Here is a 19,355-nt window from a genome sequence, read left to right as displayed (position 1 = left end):
TGCTGGTTTTGTGGGTTTCTTCTGTGTGTTGGTTGGTTCTGTCTCTGCCTAGTGTGTATATCTAGTGTAGTGAGTGCTCCTATATAAACCAGTAGTTGTAACTCTTCCATAGTTGTGTTTTCATTTATTTTGTTGTGTATGATTGTGTTGATAGTTTTTATTGTTGTTTCGACTTGTGGGTTATTTGGCGGTCTATGCAAGAATGGTCTAATGTCTGTATTTGTGTCTTTGTATTCTATATATGTCAGCTGAAATTTTTCTTCTATATCTAACGTGTGTGTCACTTCGAGTTCTATTTGTGCTTGTTCTGGTGGCTGTCGCAGATTTCGTTTTCCTTCGATTGTTTAATCGATGCGTGTTGTTCTTTGTTTGTTTGCTCTGGGATGTTTGAGTCCATTACTGTATTTTCTTCTTCTTCTGATTGCACATTATTTTGTTCCAGTATTTGTTGTACTTGTTGTTTGATGTTTTCTAATTCTGACTGGGGTATCCTGTTATTTTTTATTATTACACGGATCTGATCAGCTAGTCGTTGTTCTGTTAAAAATTTTAATTCTGGGTATCTGGTAATAAATGTTGTGTATACTTGTGATTTGTATCCAGTTGTGTTGGTTCCTAGGTTTGTTGCTTGGTAATAACAGAACATGAGGTGTCGATTAACTTCATCTGACTATCTCATCCTCTGTCTTTGTTTTCCTTCTAGGGTGGTTGCAGGAAGCATATCCTGCAAAACACCTCTATTTGGATTTAAATCATTTTCCAGTTGGCTAGCAGTGTCGTTACCATTGTGGGCGGGCATAGGGTTCAAGCGTCGTCCCCGACCATGACGGCGCTTATCCGAGGCTTCATTAGTTCTGTCCTGAACCAACTAATCACACTAAAAGGGGGGTTAGCCCTATTAGTGGTTTGTTCTTTTCGTCGCCTTTTACGACTGGCAGAACAACATTATTATTATTATTATTATTATTATTATTATTATCATCATTGTTATTGTTATTGTTCTGCAGCTCTTAACCAGATGACCTTTGCATGCTGGAAAGTACAAATTGCTCAATGTTCATATGATGTTTTCATCCTTATCTCCATATTGAGACTTTGTATATACAACTTATGTATTTACTTGTATTGTTCAAATAAATGCATTAAATTCAAAATAATAAAATTTTGATAGCAGTTGGTGCTGTAGTATAGCCCACTGTCTAGGCTAGGTATGAATCGTCAGAGCTATGCCATGAACAAGCAATGTTATTGTCCAGAAATAAGGTTTCTTTTCATAGGCATACACTTACATAAGTGTAGTTGCTCATGTTACAAATTTAGATTTGTCACCACAGTCAGAAGCATGTATTGTTATTGCCCATTGAGAATAAACTATTGTTTTGCCATCTTAGCCACCCATCATAACTCGTGATTGCTGTTAACATGGCCCTTCGTAATGGTTTTCCAGTTTTTGCGTTGACTTTTGCAGTGCTTAAGGTTGTTTCACACCATAAGAACTTCAATAATGTGGAAATAATTGTGTAAATAAATATGGTGGCAAGCTGGAAACTGATAGCACTGAGAAACAGTTCAAGCTGAAGTAAGAGAGAGAATTTTTTGCATCTTCCGTAGAGAAGAGTTCAGTTTGTAAGTGGCCTTCTGGACACTGATCTCAACACTTCTGGATCTAACATCCTCTCTTTTATTAACCACATTGGTATTTTGTTTTGCCATGCCGTATGCTCACTGATTATTGATTTATATATTAAGTTTTGTTCCTTTGAAAACCATGGGCAAGAAAATTGTACTCGAGTAAATGTTATGGATGTAAACATTTATATCATATAGTACTGTCAACTTCAAAGTTGTGATATTGACTCAGTACTAATACATACTACAGTTACATTATTCATCTACACCTTCCTTCAAGTCATCTTTGTTTGCAAGTTATTGGACTGTACGATGAATATTGGTGATGAAAAATAATTTCATTCCTCTATTGAAATCGAGGATGTTTGTGTTTCCCTCAACTCTTCAAGAACTTTGTTTATATGCTAATTACAGGTATTGCATTGTTACAGGTATGGCCACTATTTGTAACATGGGTGCTGAGATTGGTGCAACCACTTCAATTTTCCCATATAATCGGCGTATGAGAGACTATTTGGTAGCCACAAATAGAAAGGATATTGCTGAGGAGGCAGACAAATATGTTAAGTCACTTTTCTCTGCAGATCCAGGAGCACCTTATGATCAGGTATAATTACCCTCCCCCCCCCCCTCCCTTCTCTTCACCTGTTTCCTCCTCTTCCTCCCTCCCTCCTGCCCCACACACATTTTATTGTAACATTGCTGTTGGCAGGGATCATTTAAGGTTTGTAGATTAAATTAACAAAACTGAGTGATAGTACTTTTCCCCACTTCCAACAAAAAGTTGGTATATACCAATTATATGAATCTAAGAAGCTAGCAGAATCTCGCTGCACTAAGCTTATCTACCTTTTTCATGGTCAAATATTATCTTACTGTTCATGAAGTGTATGAACAGAGGTCACTTCCAATGTGTAATCTGTAGCATCAATTAAATCTATGCCAGTCACTTAAGTGATTTTGCGATGTTTAACTGTGATGAGACGTCATATGTCAGGTGATTTCTTCACTTGCACATTAGAATAGATATACTTGTAACAGGAAAATAAATTGTATAATTACAACAGAATAACCCATCAGACCAGCTGGCATGAAATGACATTTTAAAAAAGTGGTACCCCACTGCTTGTAAGGTATTTGAAAGGTCTTGATTTACCACTAACAGCTGCTGTCCAGTAAAAAATTTTAACAGCCCGTTTTTCTTCATGGACCCTCATGAGGTTCATAAAACTTTCACATAATCATACTGTTGTTGTTGTTGTTGTTGTTGTTGTTGTTGTGGTATTCAGTCCAGAAACTGGTTTGATGCAGCTCTCCATGCTACTCCATCCTGTGCAAGCTTCTTCATCTCACAGTACGTACTGCAGCCTACATCCTTCTGAATCTGCTTAGTGTATTCATCTCTTGGTCTCCCTCTATGATTTTTACCCTCCATGCTGCCCTCCAATGCTAAATTTGTGATCCCTTGATGCCTCAGAACATGTCCTACCAACCAGTCCCTTCTTCTTGTCAAGTTGTGCCACAAACTCCTATTCTCCCCAGTTCTATTCAATACCTCCTCATTAGTTATGTGATCTACCCATCCAATCTTCAGCATTCTTCTGTAGCACCACATTTCGAAAGCTTCTATTCTCTTCTTGTCCAAACTTTTCAGAAACGACTTTCTGACACTTAAATCTGTGCTCGATGTTAACAAATTTCTCTTCTTCAGAAACTCTTTCCTTGCCATTTCCAGTCTACTTTTTATATCCTCTCTACTTCGACCATCATCAGTTATTTTGCTCCCCAAATAGCAAAACTCCTTTGCTACTTTAAGTGTGTCATTTCCTAATCTAATTCCCTCAGCATCACCTGACTTAATTCGACTACATTCCATTATCCTTGTTTTGCTTTTGTTGATGTTCATCTTATATCCTCCTACCCGTAATAGATGATACAAAATCAGTGGCATCCAAATAATAAAATCCATGAATTTGTTACTGTTGACAAGTAGGAAATCAAAATGAATTGCCAACAATAAAAATAAACAGTGCACTGATTCATGTTATATTTGCAGTTAGCACAAACATTAAGAACAGGCATTGTATGTACTCAAAATGGAAATGAATATCGAAACACTTTCAGAAGTTCGACTTGATCTAACGCTACTTGATCATTCATTTGAAATCTGACTCGTCATTCATATTTATTCCAGCACTAAAGTTCTATTTTTAAGCTGCTGTATAAATTAATACACTGAAAGAGAGAGAGAGAGAGAGAGAGAGAGAGAGAGAGAGAGCGCACACACACACACACACACACACACACACACACACACTCTTCAACTTTAGTATGATACAATGTTGTTTTGTGTGCTGATAGCTAGATTTTTGTTTTACTTTTACTTTTGCACTAAATACTGGGTACACTCGTATATTTCAACAAAATTTCGCATTCTGTGTCCCTGCAACTTCATGCAATTAATGACTTGATTTATCAAATAGATGTGATTAAAAAGTAACAGCATTTTTTCCTTAAAGAATCTTTGTGTGTTCAACAACACCACATTTGTCCCCTTCAAAGTAATCCCTCCTCAGATGTAATAAAATCGTGGCAGCCACTTTCTCCAGTCTTGGAAACACTTCTGGAACTTCTTTTTCGTCATCAGTGGTGGCAAAACGACGTCCTTCCGTCGTCCTCTTCAGCCTCTGGAATAGAAAGAAGTCGTAGGGGTCCACGTCTGGTTAATATGGTGGCTGAGACAACATACCGGTTTTGTTTTTAGCCAAAAAATCACGAATAAGGACTGAGATCAGTGTGGGAACATTATCATGACGCAATCTCCATGAGTTGTTTTACCACTATTGTGGTCAATTTCTTTGGATTGCTACATGAAAATGGTGCAAAACTTCCAGGTAGTGTTACTTATTGTCTGTACAGCTAGAAGGCAGGAACTCAAAATGCACTATCCCAAAGTAATCTAAGAAAACAGTGAGAACCACCTTCACGTATGATCAAACTTGCCAATTTTTTTGGTGTTTGCTCTTCAGGCAGTTTGCACTGGAATGTTTGGGTCGTGGTTTAGACATTATATCTGTATTGCCCATGTTTTGTCACCTATTGTAACCATCTTTAGAAATTCTGGATCATTGTCAACGTTATTCAGTAATTCCGGAGTGATGTTTAAGTGACTTCTTTTTAGTCAAAATTAAAATTCTGGGATAAACTTTGCTGCTACACATTTCATGCCCAAAAATCCAAAAACATTGCTTGGCATGAGCCATAGGATATGCCGACATCATCAGCAACCTCTCAGATAGTGATTCAGCAATTTTCCAGCACCATTTTCTTTACTTCTTCCATATTGTCATCAGTAATTGATTTGCTTGGTGGTTGTCATCTTAAATGTCTTCTCAACCCTCTTTGAAACTTTTACACCACTTGTAAACTTCTGTCTTGCCCATAGCAGACAAGCCAAAAGCCACAGTCAGTATTTCATATGCGGTGCTGTTCTTTATTCCATTTTACAAGCAAAATTTAATGCAAATTCTTTGACCCATCATTTTTGAAAGTAAAAATCCCCTGAGCATTCAAAAACATGTATAACCTATTAAACTGTCAACAATAAACTATATATTCAAAACAACTGAAAATGCAAATATACATTAAAAACGTGTGTGAATGAGAAAAAAATTGAAAATCGGATGTGTAAAACCTGTGAAATTAAAAAGTTCCCATTGCTGTTTGATTACACCACATACATTTTTAATTACAGGCTGATCTCAGATTTCCAGACAGTTTGGTTCTGTGGCTCACTTGAAGTTCGTTCGTATACAGCTGAGCGTTCACTCATTAGGAGTAGAGTGTGATTGTGAAGTTACCTGGACACGTTTAACAGGGCTAGGGGAAATAAAGTTAATTGTGGGGTGTTATTACTGGCCACCAGGTTCCACCATGAAAGTTCTAGAATCATTCGAAGGGAGTCTACATTCTGTATCGCAGAAGTACCCGGATCATGCTATATTAGTCGGAGGTGACTTCAACCAACCTAGTATAGACTGGGATATCTATGGATTCATTACAGGTGGTACAGACAAGTCGTCGTGTGAATTACTTTTGAACACATTATCCGAAAACTGTCTTGAGCAGCTAAATCGACCGCCAACGCGTAATGGAAATATTTTAGATCTGGTAGCCATGAACAGACCAGACCTCATCGACGGTGTCAGTGTTGAGACAGGGGTTAGTGATCGTGATGTTGTCATTACGACTATGGTCATGAAATTTAAAATGTCGGTCAAGAAGGCTAGGAGAGTATTCTTACTAGAAAGAGCAGATAAGCAGTTGTTAGCATCCTACTTAGTAAATGAATCGACTTCATTTACTTCCGGTATGATGGACATGGAAGAATTATGGGCAAATTTTAAACACATTGTAAATCACACATTGGACAATTATGTGCTGCAAAAGTGGGTTACGGACGGAAAAGACTCACCGTGGTTTAACAGCGCAATTCGGAGAATGCTCAGGAAGCAAAGACAGTTGCACTCGCGGTACAAGAAAGATCGGGAGAATGAGGACAAGAAAAAGTAAGTAAAGATTCGTGCTGCTGTAAACAGATCGATGCCCGAAGCATACAACCACTACCACAGTCATACCTTAGTAAAAGATCTTGCTGAAAACCCAAGGAAATTCTGGTCTTACGTAAAATCGGTAAGCGGGTCGAAGGCTTCCATTCAGTCACTCACTGATCAGTCTGGCCTGGCAACGGAAGACAGCAAAACAAAAGCTGAAATTTTAAATTTAGCATTTGAGAAATCTTTCACGGAGGAGGATCGTGCAAACATACCGCCGTTTGAGTCTCGTACAGATTCCCGTATGGAGGACATAATGATAGACATCCCTCCGGTTGTGAAGCAGCTGAATGGGTTGAAAGTAAATAAATCGCCAGGTCCTGATGGGATTCCAATTCGGTTTTACAGACAGTACTCTACTGCATTGGCTCCTTATTTAGCTAGCATTTATCATGTATCTCTTGCCCAACGTAAAGTCCCGAGCGACTGGAAAAAAGCGCAGGTGACGCCTGTATATAAGAAGGGTAGGAGGATGGATCCTCAAAATTAGACCAATATCCTTAACATTGGTTTGTTGCAGGATTCTCGAACATATTCTCAGTTCGAATATAATGAATTTCCTTGAGACAGAGAAGTTGCTGTCCATGTATCAGCACGGCTTTAGAAAGCATCGCTACTGCGAAACGTAACTCGCCCTTTTTTCACATGACATCTTGCGAACCATGGATGAAGGGTATCAGACGGATGCCATATTTCTTGACTTCGAGAAAGCATTTGACTTGGTGCCCCACTGCAGACTCCTAACTAAGGTACGAGCATATGGGATCGGTTCCCAAGTATGTGAGTGGCTCGAAGACTTCTTAAGTAATAGAACCCAGTACGTTGTCCTCGATGGTGAGTGTTCATCGGAGGTGAGGGTATCATCTGGAATGCCCCAGGGAAGTGTGGTAGGTCCGCTGTTGTTTTCTATCGACATAAATGATCTTTTGGATAGGGTGGATAGCAATGTGCGGCTGTTTGCTGATGATGCTGTGGTGTACGGGAAGGTGTCGTCATTGAGTGACTGTAGGAGGATACAAGATGACTTGGACAGGATTTGTGATTAGTGTAAAGAATGGCAGCTAACTCTAAATACAGATAAATGTAAATTAATGCAGATGAACAGGAAAAAGAATCCTGAAACGTTTGAATACTCCATTAGTAGTGTAGCTCTTGACACAGTCATGTCGATTAAATATTTGGGCGTAACATTGCAGAGCGATATGAAGTGGGACAAGCATGTAATGGCAGTTGTGGGGAAGCGGATAGTCGTCTTTGGTTCATTGGTAGAATTTTGGGAAGATGTGGTTCTTCTGTCTTATAAGACACTAATATGAGCTATTCTTGAGTACTGCTCGAGCGTTTGGGATCCCTATCGGGTCGGATTGAGGGAGGACATAGAAGCAATTCAGAGGCGGGCTGCTAGATTTCTACTGGTAGGTTTGATCTTCACGCGAGTGTTACGAAAATGCTTCAGGAACTTGGGTGGGAATATCTAAAGGAAAGGAGGCGTTCTTTTCGTGAATCGCTACTGAGGAAATTAAGAGAACCAGCATTTGAGGCTGACTGCAGTACAATTTTACTGCCGCCAACTTACATTTCGCGGAAAGACCACCAAGATAAGATAAGAGAGATTAGGGCTCGTACAGAGGCATATATGCAGTCATTTTTCCCTCATTCTGTTTGGGAGTGGAACAGGGAGAGAAGATGATAGTTGTGGTATGAGGTACCTTCCGACACGCACCATATGGTGGATTGCGGATTATGTATGTAGATGTAACTGTTTATGTCTACCTGATAAATAGGCTGAGATTGTCGTTTGTCCTGATAACAGCAGTAGTGCATCCTTGCATGGACTTCATAAGATACTCAAAGTTTTTGGAAACCACATTGCTTCATTACGACTCAACCACTGTCCATATTTTGGAGCAATTCCAAAAGTGATCATAATTTACTTCTTGTCACAAATATGCTCAGCTAGATCAAATAATTGGGGCAAGTACACACACCTTTACACCTCAATTTCTCGAACCATTTTTGACCCAATTTGGTGGTAGTGCATTGCCTAGCTGTAAATGCACTTGCATGTCAGCAGCTATCATTGAACGAATATACAGGGTGTTTATAAATAATTATCAGGGGTTTTAATGCTTTATAATATTTATTACATTAAACTTACAGTTATAAATGGTATGTCAAATGAAAGAGCAACTCAAACAGTTGTGTTTGGCACCATCGCGCAATGTTTCTGCCGCAATCCACTGAACATTGGTTAAACTTCACTGTACCCAAGTGCTGGATAGGCCGCAAGAGGCCCAATGACAGGGCTTGCTTTGCATGGCCTCCACGTTCACCCAACCTAATGCCATGCGAGTTTTTCCTTTGGGGCTTCATCAAGGATCGTGTGTACATGCCTCCGCTACCAGCAGACCTCCTTGAATTAAGAAACCGGATTGAAGCAGCTGTTGCTACAATCACTGATGACACATTTGTCAATGTTTGGGAAGAACTCGGCTATAGACTTGATGTGTGCCTTGTGACAAATGGTGCTCACATTGAACATTTATAAGGTTCTTGGTAAAACTATTTGAGTTGCTATTTCATTTGACATATCATTTATAACTGTAAGTTTAATATAATAAATATTATAAAGCGTTAAAACCCCGATATTCATTTATAAACACCCTGTATATATGTGTGTGTGCTGCAACAGTAGGTTCCTCTGTAGAGCATCGTTGAAACATCGCCCACATAGGAGCACCCCTACTAAATGTTGTCCCGTTGGCAAGCAAGGTGCATCATCAACTCATTGTTGGACATACTCTTAAGTGTCATTGATATGTTTTAATGTCTACTTTGATCATCAGTCCAGGTGACCTGTTTCCAGGCTGTGTCCAATGGAAGTATGCCTACACCTTTGCTGATCTTTGTTCTGTGAAGTTCAATTAACAGATTTAAAGTTTGCACACAGGCCCTGTATGCCAAGAAATTAGATAATTGCAGTTCGTATATCTGCCATCCTGTTTATTTTATTGTTAAATATAAATTGGAGAATAATTTAGTGTAATGTGGACAGTGTGTTGGGGGGGTATTGGGTGGGTGGGTGGTTGCAGTCTGCATTGGACAACGGTGATCTGTGTGAGAAGTATGTTTGTTACAGCAGTCTACTCTGAAAGCATTGCTTCATCCTCAGTCGAGTTCGGTAACGCGCTGGCACGTGAAAAGCTCGCTGCCCCTCTCTTTCTGTCCACCCCCTCCAACCTCAAACTGTACAACTGTGCTCTATCAACATCCTCCATGGCCGAGAAGGTGACTTTACACCCATACTTGTGCCCTACATGCACCACGTGTCGTCGTGCCGTGGTCAGGACAGCCGGCTCCTCTAGGCAGGACAACAGTCCATACACCCCCCTCCCCCCTCTTTCTGTCTGCTTCTTCCCCTGTCTGGCGGTATCTGTGTGCTCCACCCCTTCTCTGCCTGTCTGCTCCACCCCCCCTCCCTCCGTGTGTCTGCCTGGCTGCCCCCCCCCCCATCTGTCTGTCCTCCCCCCTCTCTGTCTGTGCTCCACCCCTCTCTCTGTTGGACCACTCTGTCTGACACTCTCTCTGTCCGGCCGATCGCCCCTCTCTCTCTCTCTCTCTCTCTCTCTCTCTCTCTCTCTCTCTCTGGCTGGCTGCTCCTCTCCCCTCTCCCCATCTCCGGCTGGCCGGCTGGTGCTCCGTCGCGTCCCCCCTCTCTGGCCGGATACTCCGCACCTTGCCCTCCCCCCCCCTCCCCAAAGAGATTTGTAGTTTTGGCAGATAAACCTGAAGATGAGTCTGCTGACGTGAAAAACATTAGTTGTGACTAAAGCACCTTCATACAGCTATCTGGGTTTTGGAAACACCTTATTGTTCTTGACTCTCTTAATTGTTATAAGTTTTATTTGTTAAAATGTTTATAGTAATTTGAATGGTTATTGAGTGTTTTTTATGTTACACACAATGTCTCTTTGGTTTGGTTGTTCTTCCCAGAAAGTTGTTTGTACTTTGCTTATGTTGAAGAAACTGCCAATTTTATCAAATTGCAAGACTGGAACTTTAAACCTGTTACTCATTTCTTGTATCATTACATAGCTAGAAAATAGTAATGAAATTTTTATTCTTTTTAGGTAACAATATTGTCCACATAAACATAAACTTCTGAATCTTTGTACATTTCTTTGCGCTATGAAACACACTTGCTTGATTCTCCTTCACAATTTCAAGACAAATCGGTAAATTCATTCATGTCATTGTTAGTTTCTTACTTTTTGTTAAGTACTTTGTTCTCTTTCAGCCCATGTTATGATCAGAAAATGTACCATTATTATTGTGTTACATGTTGTTCAAGTAGTGTTTGCCATTTATTTATGTGTATATAAATTGCTATCCAATACATAATTTACTTCAGATTTTTTGCTCATATTGCAGACAATAGAGCTGAACTTGGACACACTAGAACCACACATCAATGGACCCTTCACCCCAGATTTATGTCATCCTATTTCAAAAGTTGGTCAAGCAGCTAAGGAGAAAGGATGGCCTTTGGACATTAGAGTGGGTAAGTACTTTTACAAGGAAAATGTTGAGAGTGGAAACTAAACGGTATAAACACTAACCTTCCGTGTTACACGTCTTAAGCAAAAGTGAATGGTGAAACAGAACAAATATAGTATCACTATTAAACATAATACAATAATTGTACAAAGTGTAATCATGTTAGTCATCAGACTGTTTACCATATTGTATCTGGATTACCGTATTTACTCGAATCTAAGCCGCACCTGAAAAATGAGACTCAAAATCAAGGAAAAAAAATTTTCCCGAATCTAAGCTGCACCTGAAATTTGAGACTCGAAATTCAAGGGGAGAGACAAGTTTTACGTCGCACCTCCAAATCGAAACAAAGTTCGTCTAATTGTAATATGAGACACAATTTAGGTCGAATGAATGACGATACAGCTGCAGTAGTTTGGTTCGAGTCGTAAGCTTAGCAGTTACGGTTTACCAGGTAGCCATTGCTACGCGCCACGCGCTTCGTCCGTATTTATACGGGTACCCTTCCTTTTTCACGTGCTTCGTCTGGTTTGAACTGATTGCTTATTTTTCTTTGATCTGATAAGTGCCGTTCTCTTTGTTATAGGTGTTTACGTCACTCTAAACTGAAAATGCATTACTGTACTGTGTCATGCATTGTTTGTCGCATTCTGATAGGTGCGTGTTTACGGCCTGTCGCCGCTCGCGGCGTGGCTTGCTTTTGTGCGCGCTACCACCGCTTACAAATAAAAAATAGAGAGGAATCGTTTCATTAGCGAAACATTTGTTGTTACTTACACTACTGCTTTCTTTGATAATGATCAACAAGAACCAAATAATAGACTGCGTATGATAGATGATGTTCTGAACGAAATTTTAGCGAAAAGTTTTCTCCGTTTGAAAATCTTTGTAGGTGCCTCTTTAGTTCATTACATTCTGCACAGAAATTAGAGTCATCTTAGATTTAAAAATCTAGTCAGTTGCCGTGCTTCATTTCTGACTGTATCACTATCAGGCATAAGAATAATACAAATATAAACATGACATGATATGTATATTCTTCCGCGTTTGCTGTTGTCTCACTCTAGTTTCGTAGTTCATTAGGCAGACAGGATTTAAATGAGATAGCAGGAAACACAAAGGAATACATGGCAAAATGTTTATATTCGTATTAATCTTATGGCGAAGAGAATACTACATGTGATTCACAATTCATAAAAGCTCCTGTTAGCAACCATCTCTTCTCACATGTAGGAAAAAAATTCAGAACGTAGAGTTGGCCATATTGACAAACATCCCAAACAGTCTTGCCAGTCAAATTTTCGTAGTACATTGAAATTCTGCTACATTCGAAGATGAACGATACGGAATTTGTATTTACTTCGTTGGATAATGTATGAAAATGCAGTGGTCAAAGCTCGGGGCGGAGAAAAAAGCTCGTCTTCCACTTTTTTTTTTTTAATTTATTTATTGATGCAGAGGTTTTGGCGCCAGTATTTATCTTTGTGCCTACAAAGCATGCCTGTGTAGCGCTACATATATTCGACGGCATAAGTTAGTTGTGGCGGCACCCACCAACATTTTTCAGAACTCCCGCTTGCTTTGCACTCGATTCTAAGCCGCAGGCGGTTTTTTGGATTACAAAAACCGGAAAAAAAGTGCGGCTTAGATTCGAGTAAATACGGTAGGTAACTAACATCATGAAGATATCAATAGGGTCACAGACTTAATCCTAGAACATATGAAGGGCTGTGAGCAAGATGGGCTATCCTACACATTTGTCATTCTGGGAGAAGTGCATTTTAAAGTTTCAAAAAATTCTGTAAATCAGATTTTCGTATTTCACTTTAAGTATCTTACGTTGGTTTATGTCAGTTATTCCATATTTTCAGTTGGTATTATGGCATGTTTATAGTAAAATCCTTATGTAAATCACAATTAAATGAAGGCATGCACAAATAATGGTAGCTTAGCACTTTCTTACTTTAGAACTTGGTATAATACATCAGTAAAGAATGATATTTATTAATTCTTACCTATTAGATAGTAAATAACTGCTGATAAATAATAAGTGTGTTTTAACATGATATATGAAACAAATGTAGGTCATAAGCACAGATTGTTCAGTCAACATTAAGAGTGCAGTCATAGTCACTACCACTTTCTACATCTTCCATTCTCTTTGCACATAATACTATTATAAAATGAATGGTGCACTGGTGGAATGAACTGAAGTAGATTTTGCAAATCCTGGGTGCACTCAGCCTCGTGATGCCAATTGAGGAGCTACTCGACCGATTAGTAGCGGCTTCGGTCAAAGAATACCGTCCTAATGGTCGGGAGTGCGGTGTGCTGACCACACGCCCCTCCTTATCCGCATCCTCCTCGGAAGATGACACGGCGGCCGGACGGTCCCGGAAGGGCCACTTGTGGCCTAAAGACGGAGCTTTTTTTTTTTTTTTTTTTTTTTTTTTTTTTTTTTTTTTTAACTTCTTTGAGTCAGCTGGAATTGGTTCCCTGTACTTCTGAGCTGAACATCTGCTAGCCGTCCTCACTTTGCAATTGTTAGTGGAGCTGCTTCGCCATACACAGAAAATTTCACATACATTGTTCCCGGTGCTTCACTCAGGAATTTGAAACTGTAAACTTTGCCAAATTTAACATTTGCTGATGAACCGCTCTTGTTATGATGTACGAGGGTAATCCCAAAAGTAAGGTCTGCTATTTTTTATAAGTACAGAACTCTGTTTGCATGGCAGTTGGTCACACTGTTATGAATAGGTCACACTGTTATGAATAGTGCTTCACGAGCTGTGTGTAAACGTGCACACGCCGTGCTGAGGCGCTCAGTCTTGGCTTGGCAGCCGTTGAGAATGGAGTTCCCATTGGATGTTACTGCCAAATGTGAATTGCGCGCAGTCATTCGGTTTTTGAATGCAAAGGACACTGCACCGATTCAAATCCATCACCAATTGATGTAAGTGTATGGTGAGTCGCGCATGGATGTCAAAAATGTTCATAAGTGGCGTAGAGAGTTTGCAGCTGGTCAGACCGATTAACGATGAACAAAGGAGTGGGAGACCATCAATTTCTGAGGAGACAGTGTTGAAGGTTGAGAAAAGCATGCGTGAAGATCGGCGGATCACGCTGGATGATCTCTGCTCGTTGGTTCCTGAGGTTTCCCGAAGCACCGTTCACAGAATTTTAACAGAAACATTGAACTAACGGAAGGTGTGCGCAAGATGGGTGCCATGCATGCTGACTGAGGACCACATGCGGCAACTAGTTGATGCTTCCTGCGCATTTCTTCACCGCCTTGCAGCCGAACAGGACAACTTTATGGACTCAATTGTCACAGGTGACGAAACCTGGGCATACCACTTTACACCTGAGACCAAGCAACAATCACGCCAGTGACGGCATCCTTCTTCGCCAAAGCTGCAGAAATTCAAACACACACAATCTGCCGGTAAAGTCATGACAACCGTTTTTTGAAATCAGAAAGGGGTATTGTTGGTAGACTTTATGCCCACTGGGACCACAATTAACACTGACAGGTACTATGAGACTCTGAAAAAACTCAAACGGACAATTCAGAACTGGAGAAGAGGAATGTTGAGCAAGGGAACACACATTCTCCATGACAACGCTCACCCATGCACGCCCAGTGACTATCACCTGTTCCCTTGGGTAAATGAACATTTGGACAGAAAGCGATTCAGCTCTGACAACGAGGTGAAAGAAGATTTTCGTAACTTTCTGAACAGCATGGCAGTGAGCTGGTATGACTTGGGCATACAAAAACTGCCACAGCACCTACAAAACTGCATCGACAGAAATTGTGGTTGTGCCGAAAAATAGCTAAATATTAAAGCTGTAAACTGATGTGAACCATTGTAGAAATAAACAGGTCTATGTACTTAGAAAAAATAGGAGACCTTACTTTTGGGACTACCCTCGTATGATAAAATAGTGAGGGTGAAAGGAAACTGATTATAAGTCTGCTCAGTGGTTACACAAAACCATACTATTATGAAATAAAAGTAAAAATGAAAATATTTACTTTTTGCTGTGTGGAGTAAGTGAAAAAGTAACATGAATGTGCCTGTCGTATTACTATGAATGTGTCTATCCACAGCTAAAATGGAATGTGCACAAAGAGCAGTAGTGCACTACACTATAAAGAGTAATTTACTGACTACACAAATTAAAATCTTAGGTCAGTAAGGAACCGCTTCTGTCTTCATACTATGCCTCTATTTATGTTGGGTGTTCAGAAGTTTTCTTTAGAACCATTTAGTATGTATTCTTTAAGATTTAACAACTTGTTATACCTTTCACAAGTATTATGAAGTATCAGAAATAAAGTAAATGATCTAAAAGTAATAAAAAGTTGTCATTATAGAACTTCACATGGAAAATTTTGTACCTTGGACTACATTCACTCGTGTGCCATTTTGATATTGGTGCTTCACTCTTCTTCTTTCTAGGTCTCATTGGGAGTTGCACAAATTCTAGCTATGAGGACATGGGCCGATGTGCAAGTATTGTCAAGCAAGCCCTAAAACATGGACTCAAATCGAAGATTCCATTCAATGTAACACCTGGATCTGAACAAGTGCGAGCAACAATTGAGAGGGATGGAATTGTGAGTATGGCTCAATGTTAAATTATAAAGACTTGTCTTGTGACAATGTTGTAGTTAAATATTTCATAAGCAGATTAATAGCCATAAATACACAAGCATCATAAAAGCAAAACAAAGATATCAGCTGGACATGCCTTCATAATTTGCATTCCATCATATGATTTAGTTTATTTTCATAGTTACGGTGTAGGGTCCAGTTAATGAACTACAACTGAATCATCACGGAAGATGAGACATTAAAGCTATATTTTGAAGCAGTTGCTTGAATGTCAGAGTTACTGCTATTGACCATGATACACACATGCTAATAAGTACACTGAATGAAGTGATGGCTAATTCTTCAATTAGCACTGATTTCACTTCAGGATTTTATATCAATGCAAAAAAACCAACTGTGGGGATTGTGTGTGTGTGTGTGTGTGGGGGGGGGGGGGGGGGGATAGTTTCTGCTTGCCCTCCACCCCACATCCTGGAAGTTACTATCTGTCAGACAATGTTAAATAACTTCTACCTTGACGCCATTCTGTCCTGTCCTGTCCTGTCCTGTCCTGTCCTGTCCTGTCGTAAGTTTCTGTGGAAGAATGGAGGATCTTTACATCAGGTCTACCTACATAGTGAGCAATAGAACACCACTGTAAAAACATCCATTTTTAAAAAGGTTTCTGTAACTGGATAAAAGTTAAAAATACATGAAAAGAGTCTTTTTCCATTGAGAGTCTGTCGCAGTAGTTCAGCAAAGAGAAAAAAAGCACACCTGCAAGTGGCCATCTTGTATGACATCTGCTGGCTGATCAGGAGAAAGCTAGAACTGCTTTACTACCAATTATCAGTTAACTAAGGTTCCTTGATAGAACAGAAAACACACTGAGGTGTAATGGGATAATCACTGGAAACTTCATGACACAGTTCTGGTAAATACACCATGGCAGTTGGTTAGTGCCAGCGATACAAAATGAAATATCATAATTATGATTCATTTGAGACATTCTGCAAAAATAAAAAAAGTGTATATTAAGGAATTGCGCTAGATACAGTGATGGGTGTGTCTGATCAGAAGCAGTTCACTCAATGTGTGTGATGTTGCACCTTATCTGAGATGTTTGAAGTAAAAGAATTTTTTCTGGGCTTATATAGTCCGCTAGACACCAAAGCAAAAACACTGGCAACGAATACATCTTTCTAATACTCTAACCAGAACTGATTTCTATGTGCCCATTGGTTTAATGGTGCTGTTGATATGTCGGGCAAGAAAAAGTGTGTGAAGGGAGTCATTCTTAAACTCTAGCTTATGAATAATGTATTAATTAAAAATTTTTGAAGTCAAGATTGCAAAAAAATAAATAAAATAAAATAAAATGTGGTTACTAGTTTTAGCTGCACATGGGCCATTTTCAGATCATAAAACACATTCTTGATTGGTGTAATTGGCGTAAGGGCTTACTTAACACGGTTAGGTGAGTTTTACAACTGAAATGCCATGGAAAATTCGAGAAAATTTTTTATGGCAAAGTTTATGGACTGTGGAAGCATTTGATATGCTTCTACAGAAAGCTGAAGATCATTCTAAGAACGTAAATCTGAAAGACCCAAATACATCAAGGTCAAGAAAAATACCAGTGAGATTGAAATACACAGAAACATCTGCTGTTCTTGCAGAATTGTCTCCTGAATAAAGATCGAAGATGACGAAAGATGCATTTGAAATTCATGTTCTCTTTCTGAATGAGACTGGTGAAAGGTTCAACTAAGAGAATCTTAAGTGTCTATCCTATATTGAAGAGAGATTTGTTGCAGCTTTTCAAACAAATCTTCCACCTATACAACTGGAATGCTGTAGTTGCTTGGAGTACACACACATGGCTGTACAGCCTTCATGCACAGCTCAAAATAGTGTGGACCATTACAACTCGTGTATGACTGTAGAATATATTCTCTATTGGATGACAACTGATTACGTATATTTGTATGGTTAATGCAAGGTTTCTGGAAGTTATTTGCCTGATCATTCTGATTGAGAGTTCCAGTTTCGTCAGCATCCTCTGAGAGGTCATTCAGCACCTTGTGACGTCTAAAAACTTGCCTTAGGTCAAGTGACACCACAGAGTCAAGTCCATCTACTCCTCATTAGTCTTCATCAAAACATGTTGAGAAAATTAATCTTATGGGTGTGGTGAGAGTTTTATTTTGCAAACTGTGGAAAGGAAAGTTGCGTTTGGAAATAGCTAAATTTTTGGCCTCTTAAAAATAAATTAAAAAAATCCCTTCTTTTTCAAAAGAATTATCATTTCCTTTTTAATTGATATCAGAAAAGAGTGGAACTAATGCGTCCCCAGCTATTTGATATCTTTTTTCAAAAATAAAAGAAATGAAAGTGTTTCCAAGAAGCAAAATGGGCCCATATTTCTGACTTTTAATATTAATGAATTACGTAACAATATTAGAAATTCCTTGATGAAGTAGTGCAAAAAATGAGGGAAAGGCAACCACTGACTTGTAGCAGATTGATGCAATGGAGTACAGAACACTCAACAGAAAATGGCCCCCCTGCAGGTTTGGGGGTTAGAATAGGCCCGTGGTAATCATGCCTGTTGTAAGAGGCGACTAAAAGGAGTTTCAAATGTTTTGGCCTTAATGTGATGGTCCCCTAAAGGGTTCGACCTCCACTTTTCAAAATTTTCTAATAGTGCGTACCATTTGGGGAAGGATGCCTTACATGGTGCATCATAAATCCATCATGCCCTAAGATCCGGCACACTCGCTATTGTCACGGAGTCAGACTCGCACCGAGCTTGCAGTCACTTTGGCCACAGCGTGTTCCGGGTAGCATACCTTCCTTCCGTTGTGCACTTCCCTCTTCGCACTCACGATACAAATGGATATTTGACACCCAAAATCCAGCACGGTAGCCAGCCCGTTGTAGTGGAGTCGTCATGTACCCTCTAGGTGGTAGCCCCCTGACTACACAGGGATCGCACTGCAGATGCCTGAACTGCTAACTCCCCACGTATACTGAGGGGTAGATGCCTGTCTACCTGGGGCTTCAGGACTCGCGGCAAAGGCCATCCTGCCAGGTGCTCTTTGCTGTGTCGGGGTGGCGCCCGTGGGGAGAGCCCCTGGTCATAGTGGGTGGCATCAAGGCGGATGACCCACAATGGAGCAGTGTGTGTCATCTGTTGCTGGCCCTCAATCAGCAGTCTCAAAGCGTGGAAAGCATCAGTTCAATGCCAGGAAATATCATCCGAAATCGTTATCCTCCCTGGCCACACCGTGGGAGGAACGTCAGGCTACAGAAAGGGACGAGCCATATTTGCCCTGATTTTTAGTTTGCACATGATCTGATGGGGGAATCTTTCACCACCTTGAAGCCTCAGTTCTTTGTTGACAATTTAGAAGACAAGTATGAGGAGGTGGCCAGTTTGTCCAAGATGCATTCTGGGTGTCCTAATACAGACAGCATCCTCTGCCCAGTAAAAGGCGTGTAAGGTAACAGGGGATAATATGGAACTCTTTCAAGTAATTTAAAATTCAAAGCACGGCAGCAGAGACAATATGCTGGGCAAAATAGACCGGAAAATACTTGTTTGTGTTTTGATGGACGTTGTAGTTCCGTTGGATAGTGTTTTGGTTTTCTTTTAATTGCAATGAATTATATAAGTGTGGTGATAATTTGTAAAATTATATAATGTATTTAGATTTAAGTATTTAAATATTATAAAATATTGTAAACGAATTGTGGCCATGTTTAGCAATTATTTTGACTACTGTGGTGTCATGTGACCCGACTCAGGACTGTGGATGTGAGCGGGAAAATCGGGGTCTTTTGTCGTTGGCCGTTGTGGTGGTGAGTTGGGAGCGGCAAAGTGCCGCGAGTGCAAGCATGGACGGCAGGGTATGCGAAGGAACAAAGTGAAAGTGTGTGGGTGTGAGAC

At 40.0% G+C, this 19,355-nt stretch overlaps 1 protein-coding gene across 1 annotated transcript in view; it reads left to right on the top strand.

Annotated features, from left to right (window-relative positions):
• LOC126236387 (probable aconitate hydratase, mitochondrial) overlaps window positions 1–19,355 on the top strand; it is a 131,961-nt gene that overhangs the window by 71,186 nt on the left and 41,420 nt on the right. The window contains exons 7-9 of the mRNA XM_049945673.1: window positions 2,061–2,236; window positions 10,674–10,803; window positions 15,269–15,426. Of these exons, the coding sequence (XP_049801630.1) occupies window positions 2,061–2,236; window positions 10,674–10,803; window positions 15,269–15,426 (464 nt within the window). The remainder of the gene's footprint in view (window positions 1–2,060; window positions 2,237–10,673; window positions 10,804–15,268; window positions 15,427–19,355) is intronic.

Source organism: Schistocerca nitens, chromosome 2 (assembly GCF_023898315.1).
Source record: "Schistocerca nitens isolate TAMUIC-IGC-003100 chromosome 2, iqSchNite1.1, whole genome shotgun sequence".
Taxonomy (NCBI): Eukaryota; Metazoa; Arthropoda; class Insecta; order Orthoptera; family Acrididae; genus Schistocerca; species Schistocerca nitens.
The sequence above is the reverse complement of the archived record's forward strand: the minus strand, read 5'-3'. Positions and strand labels throughout refer to the sequence as shown.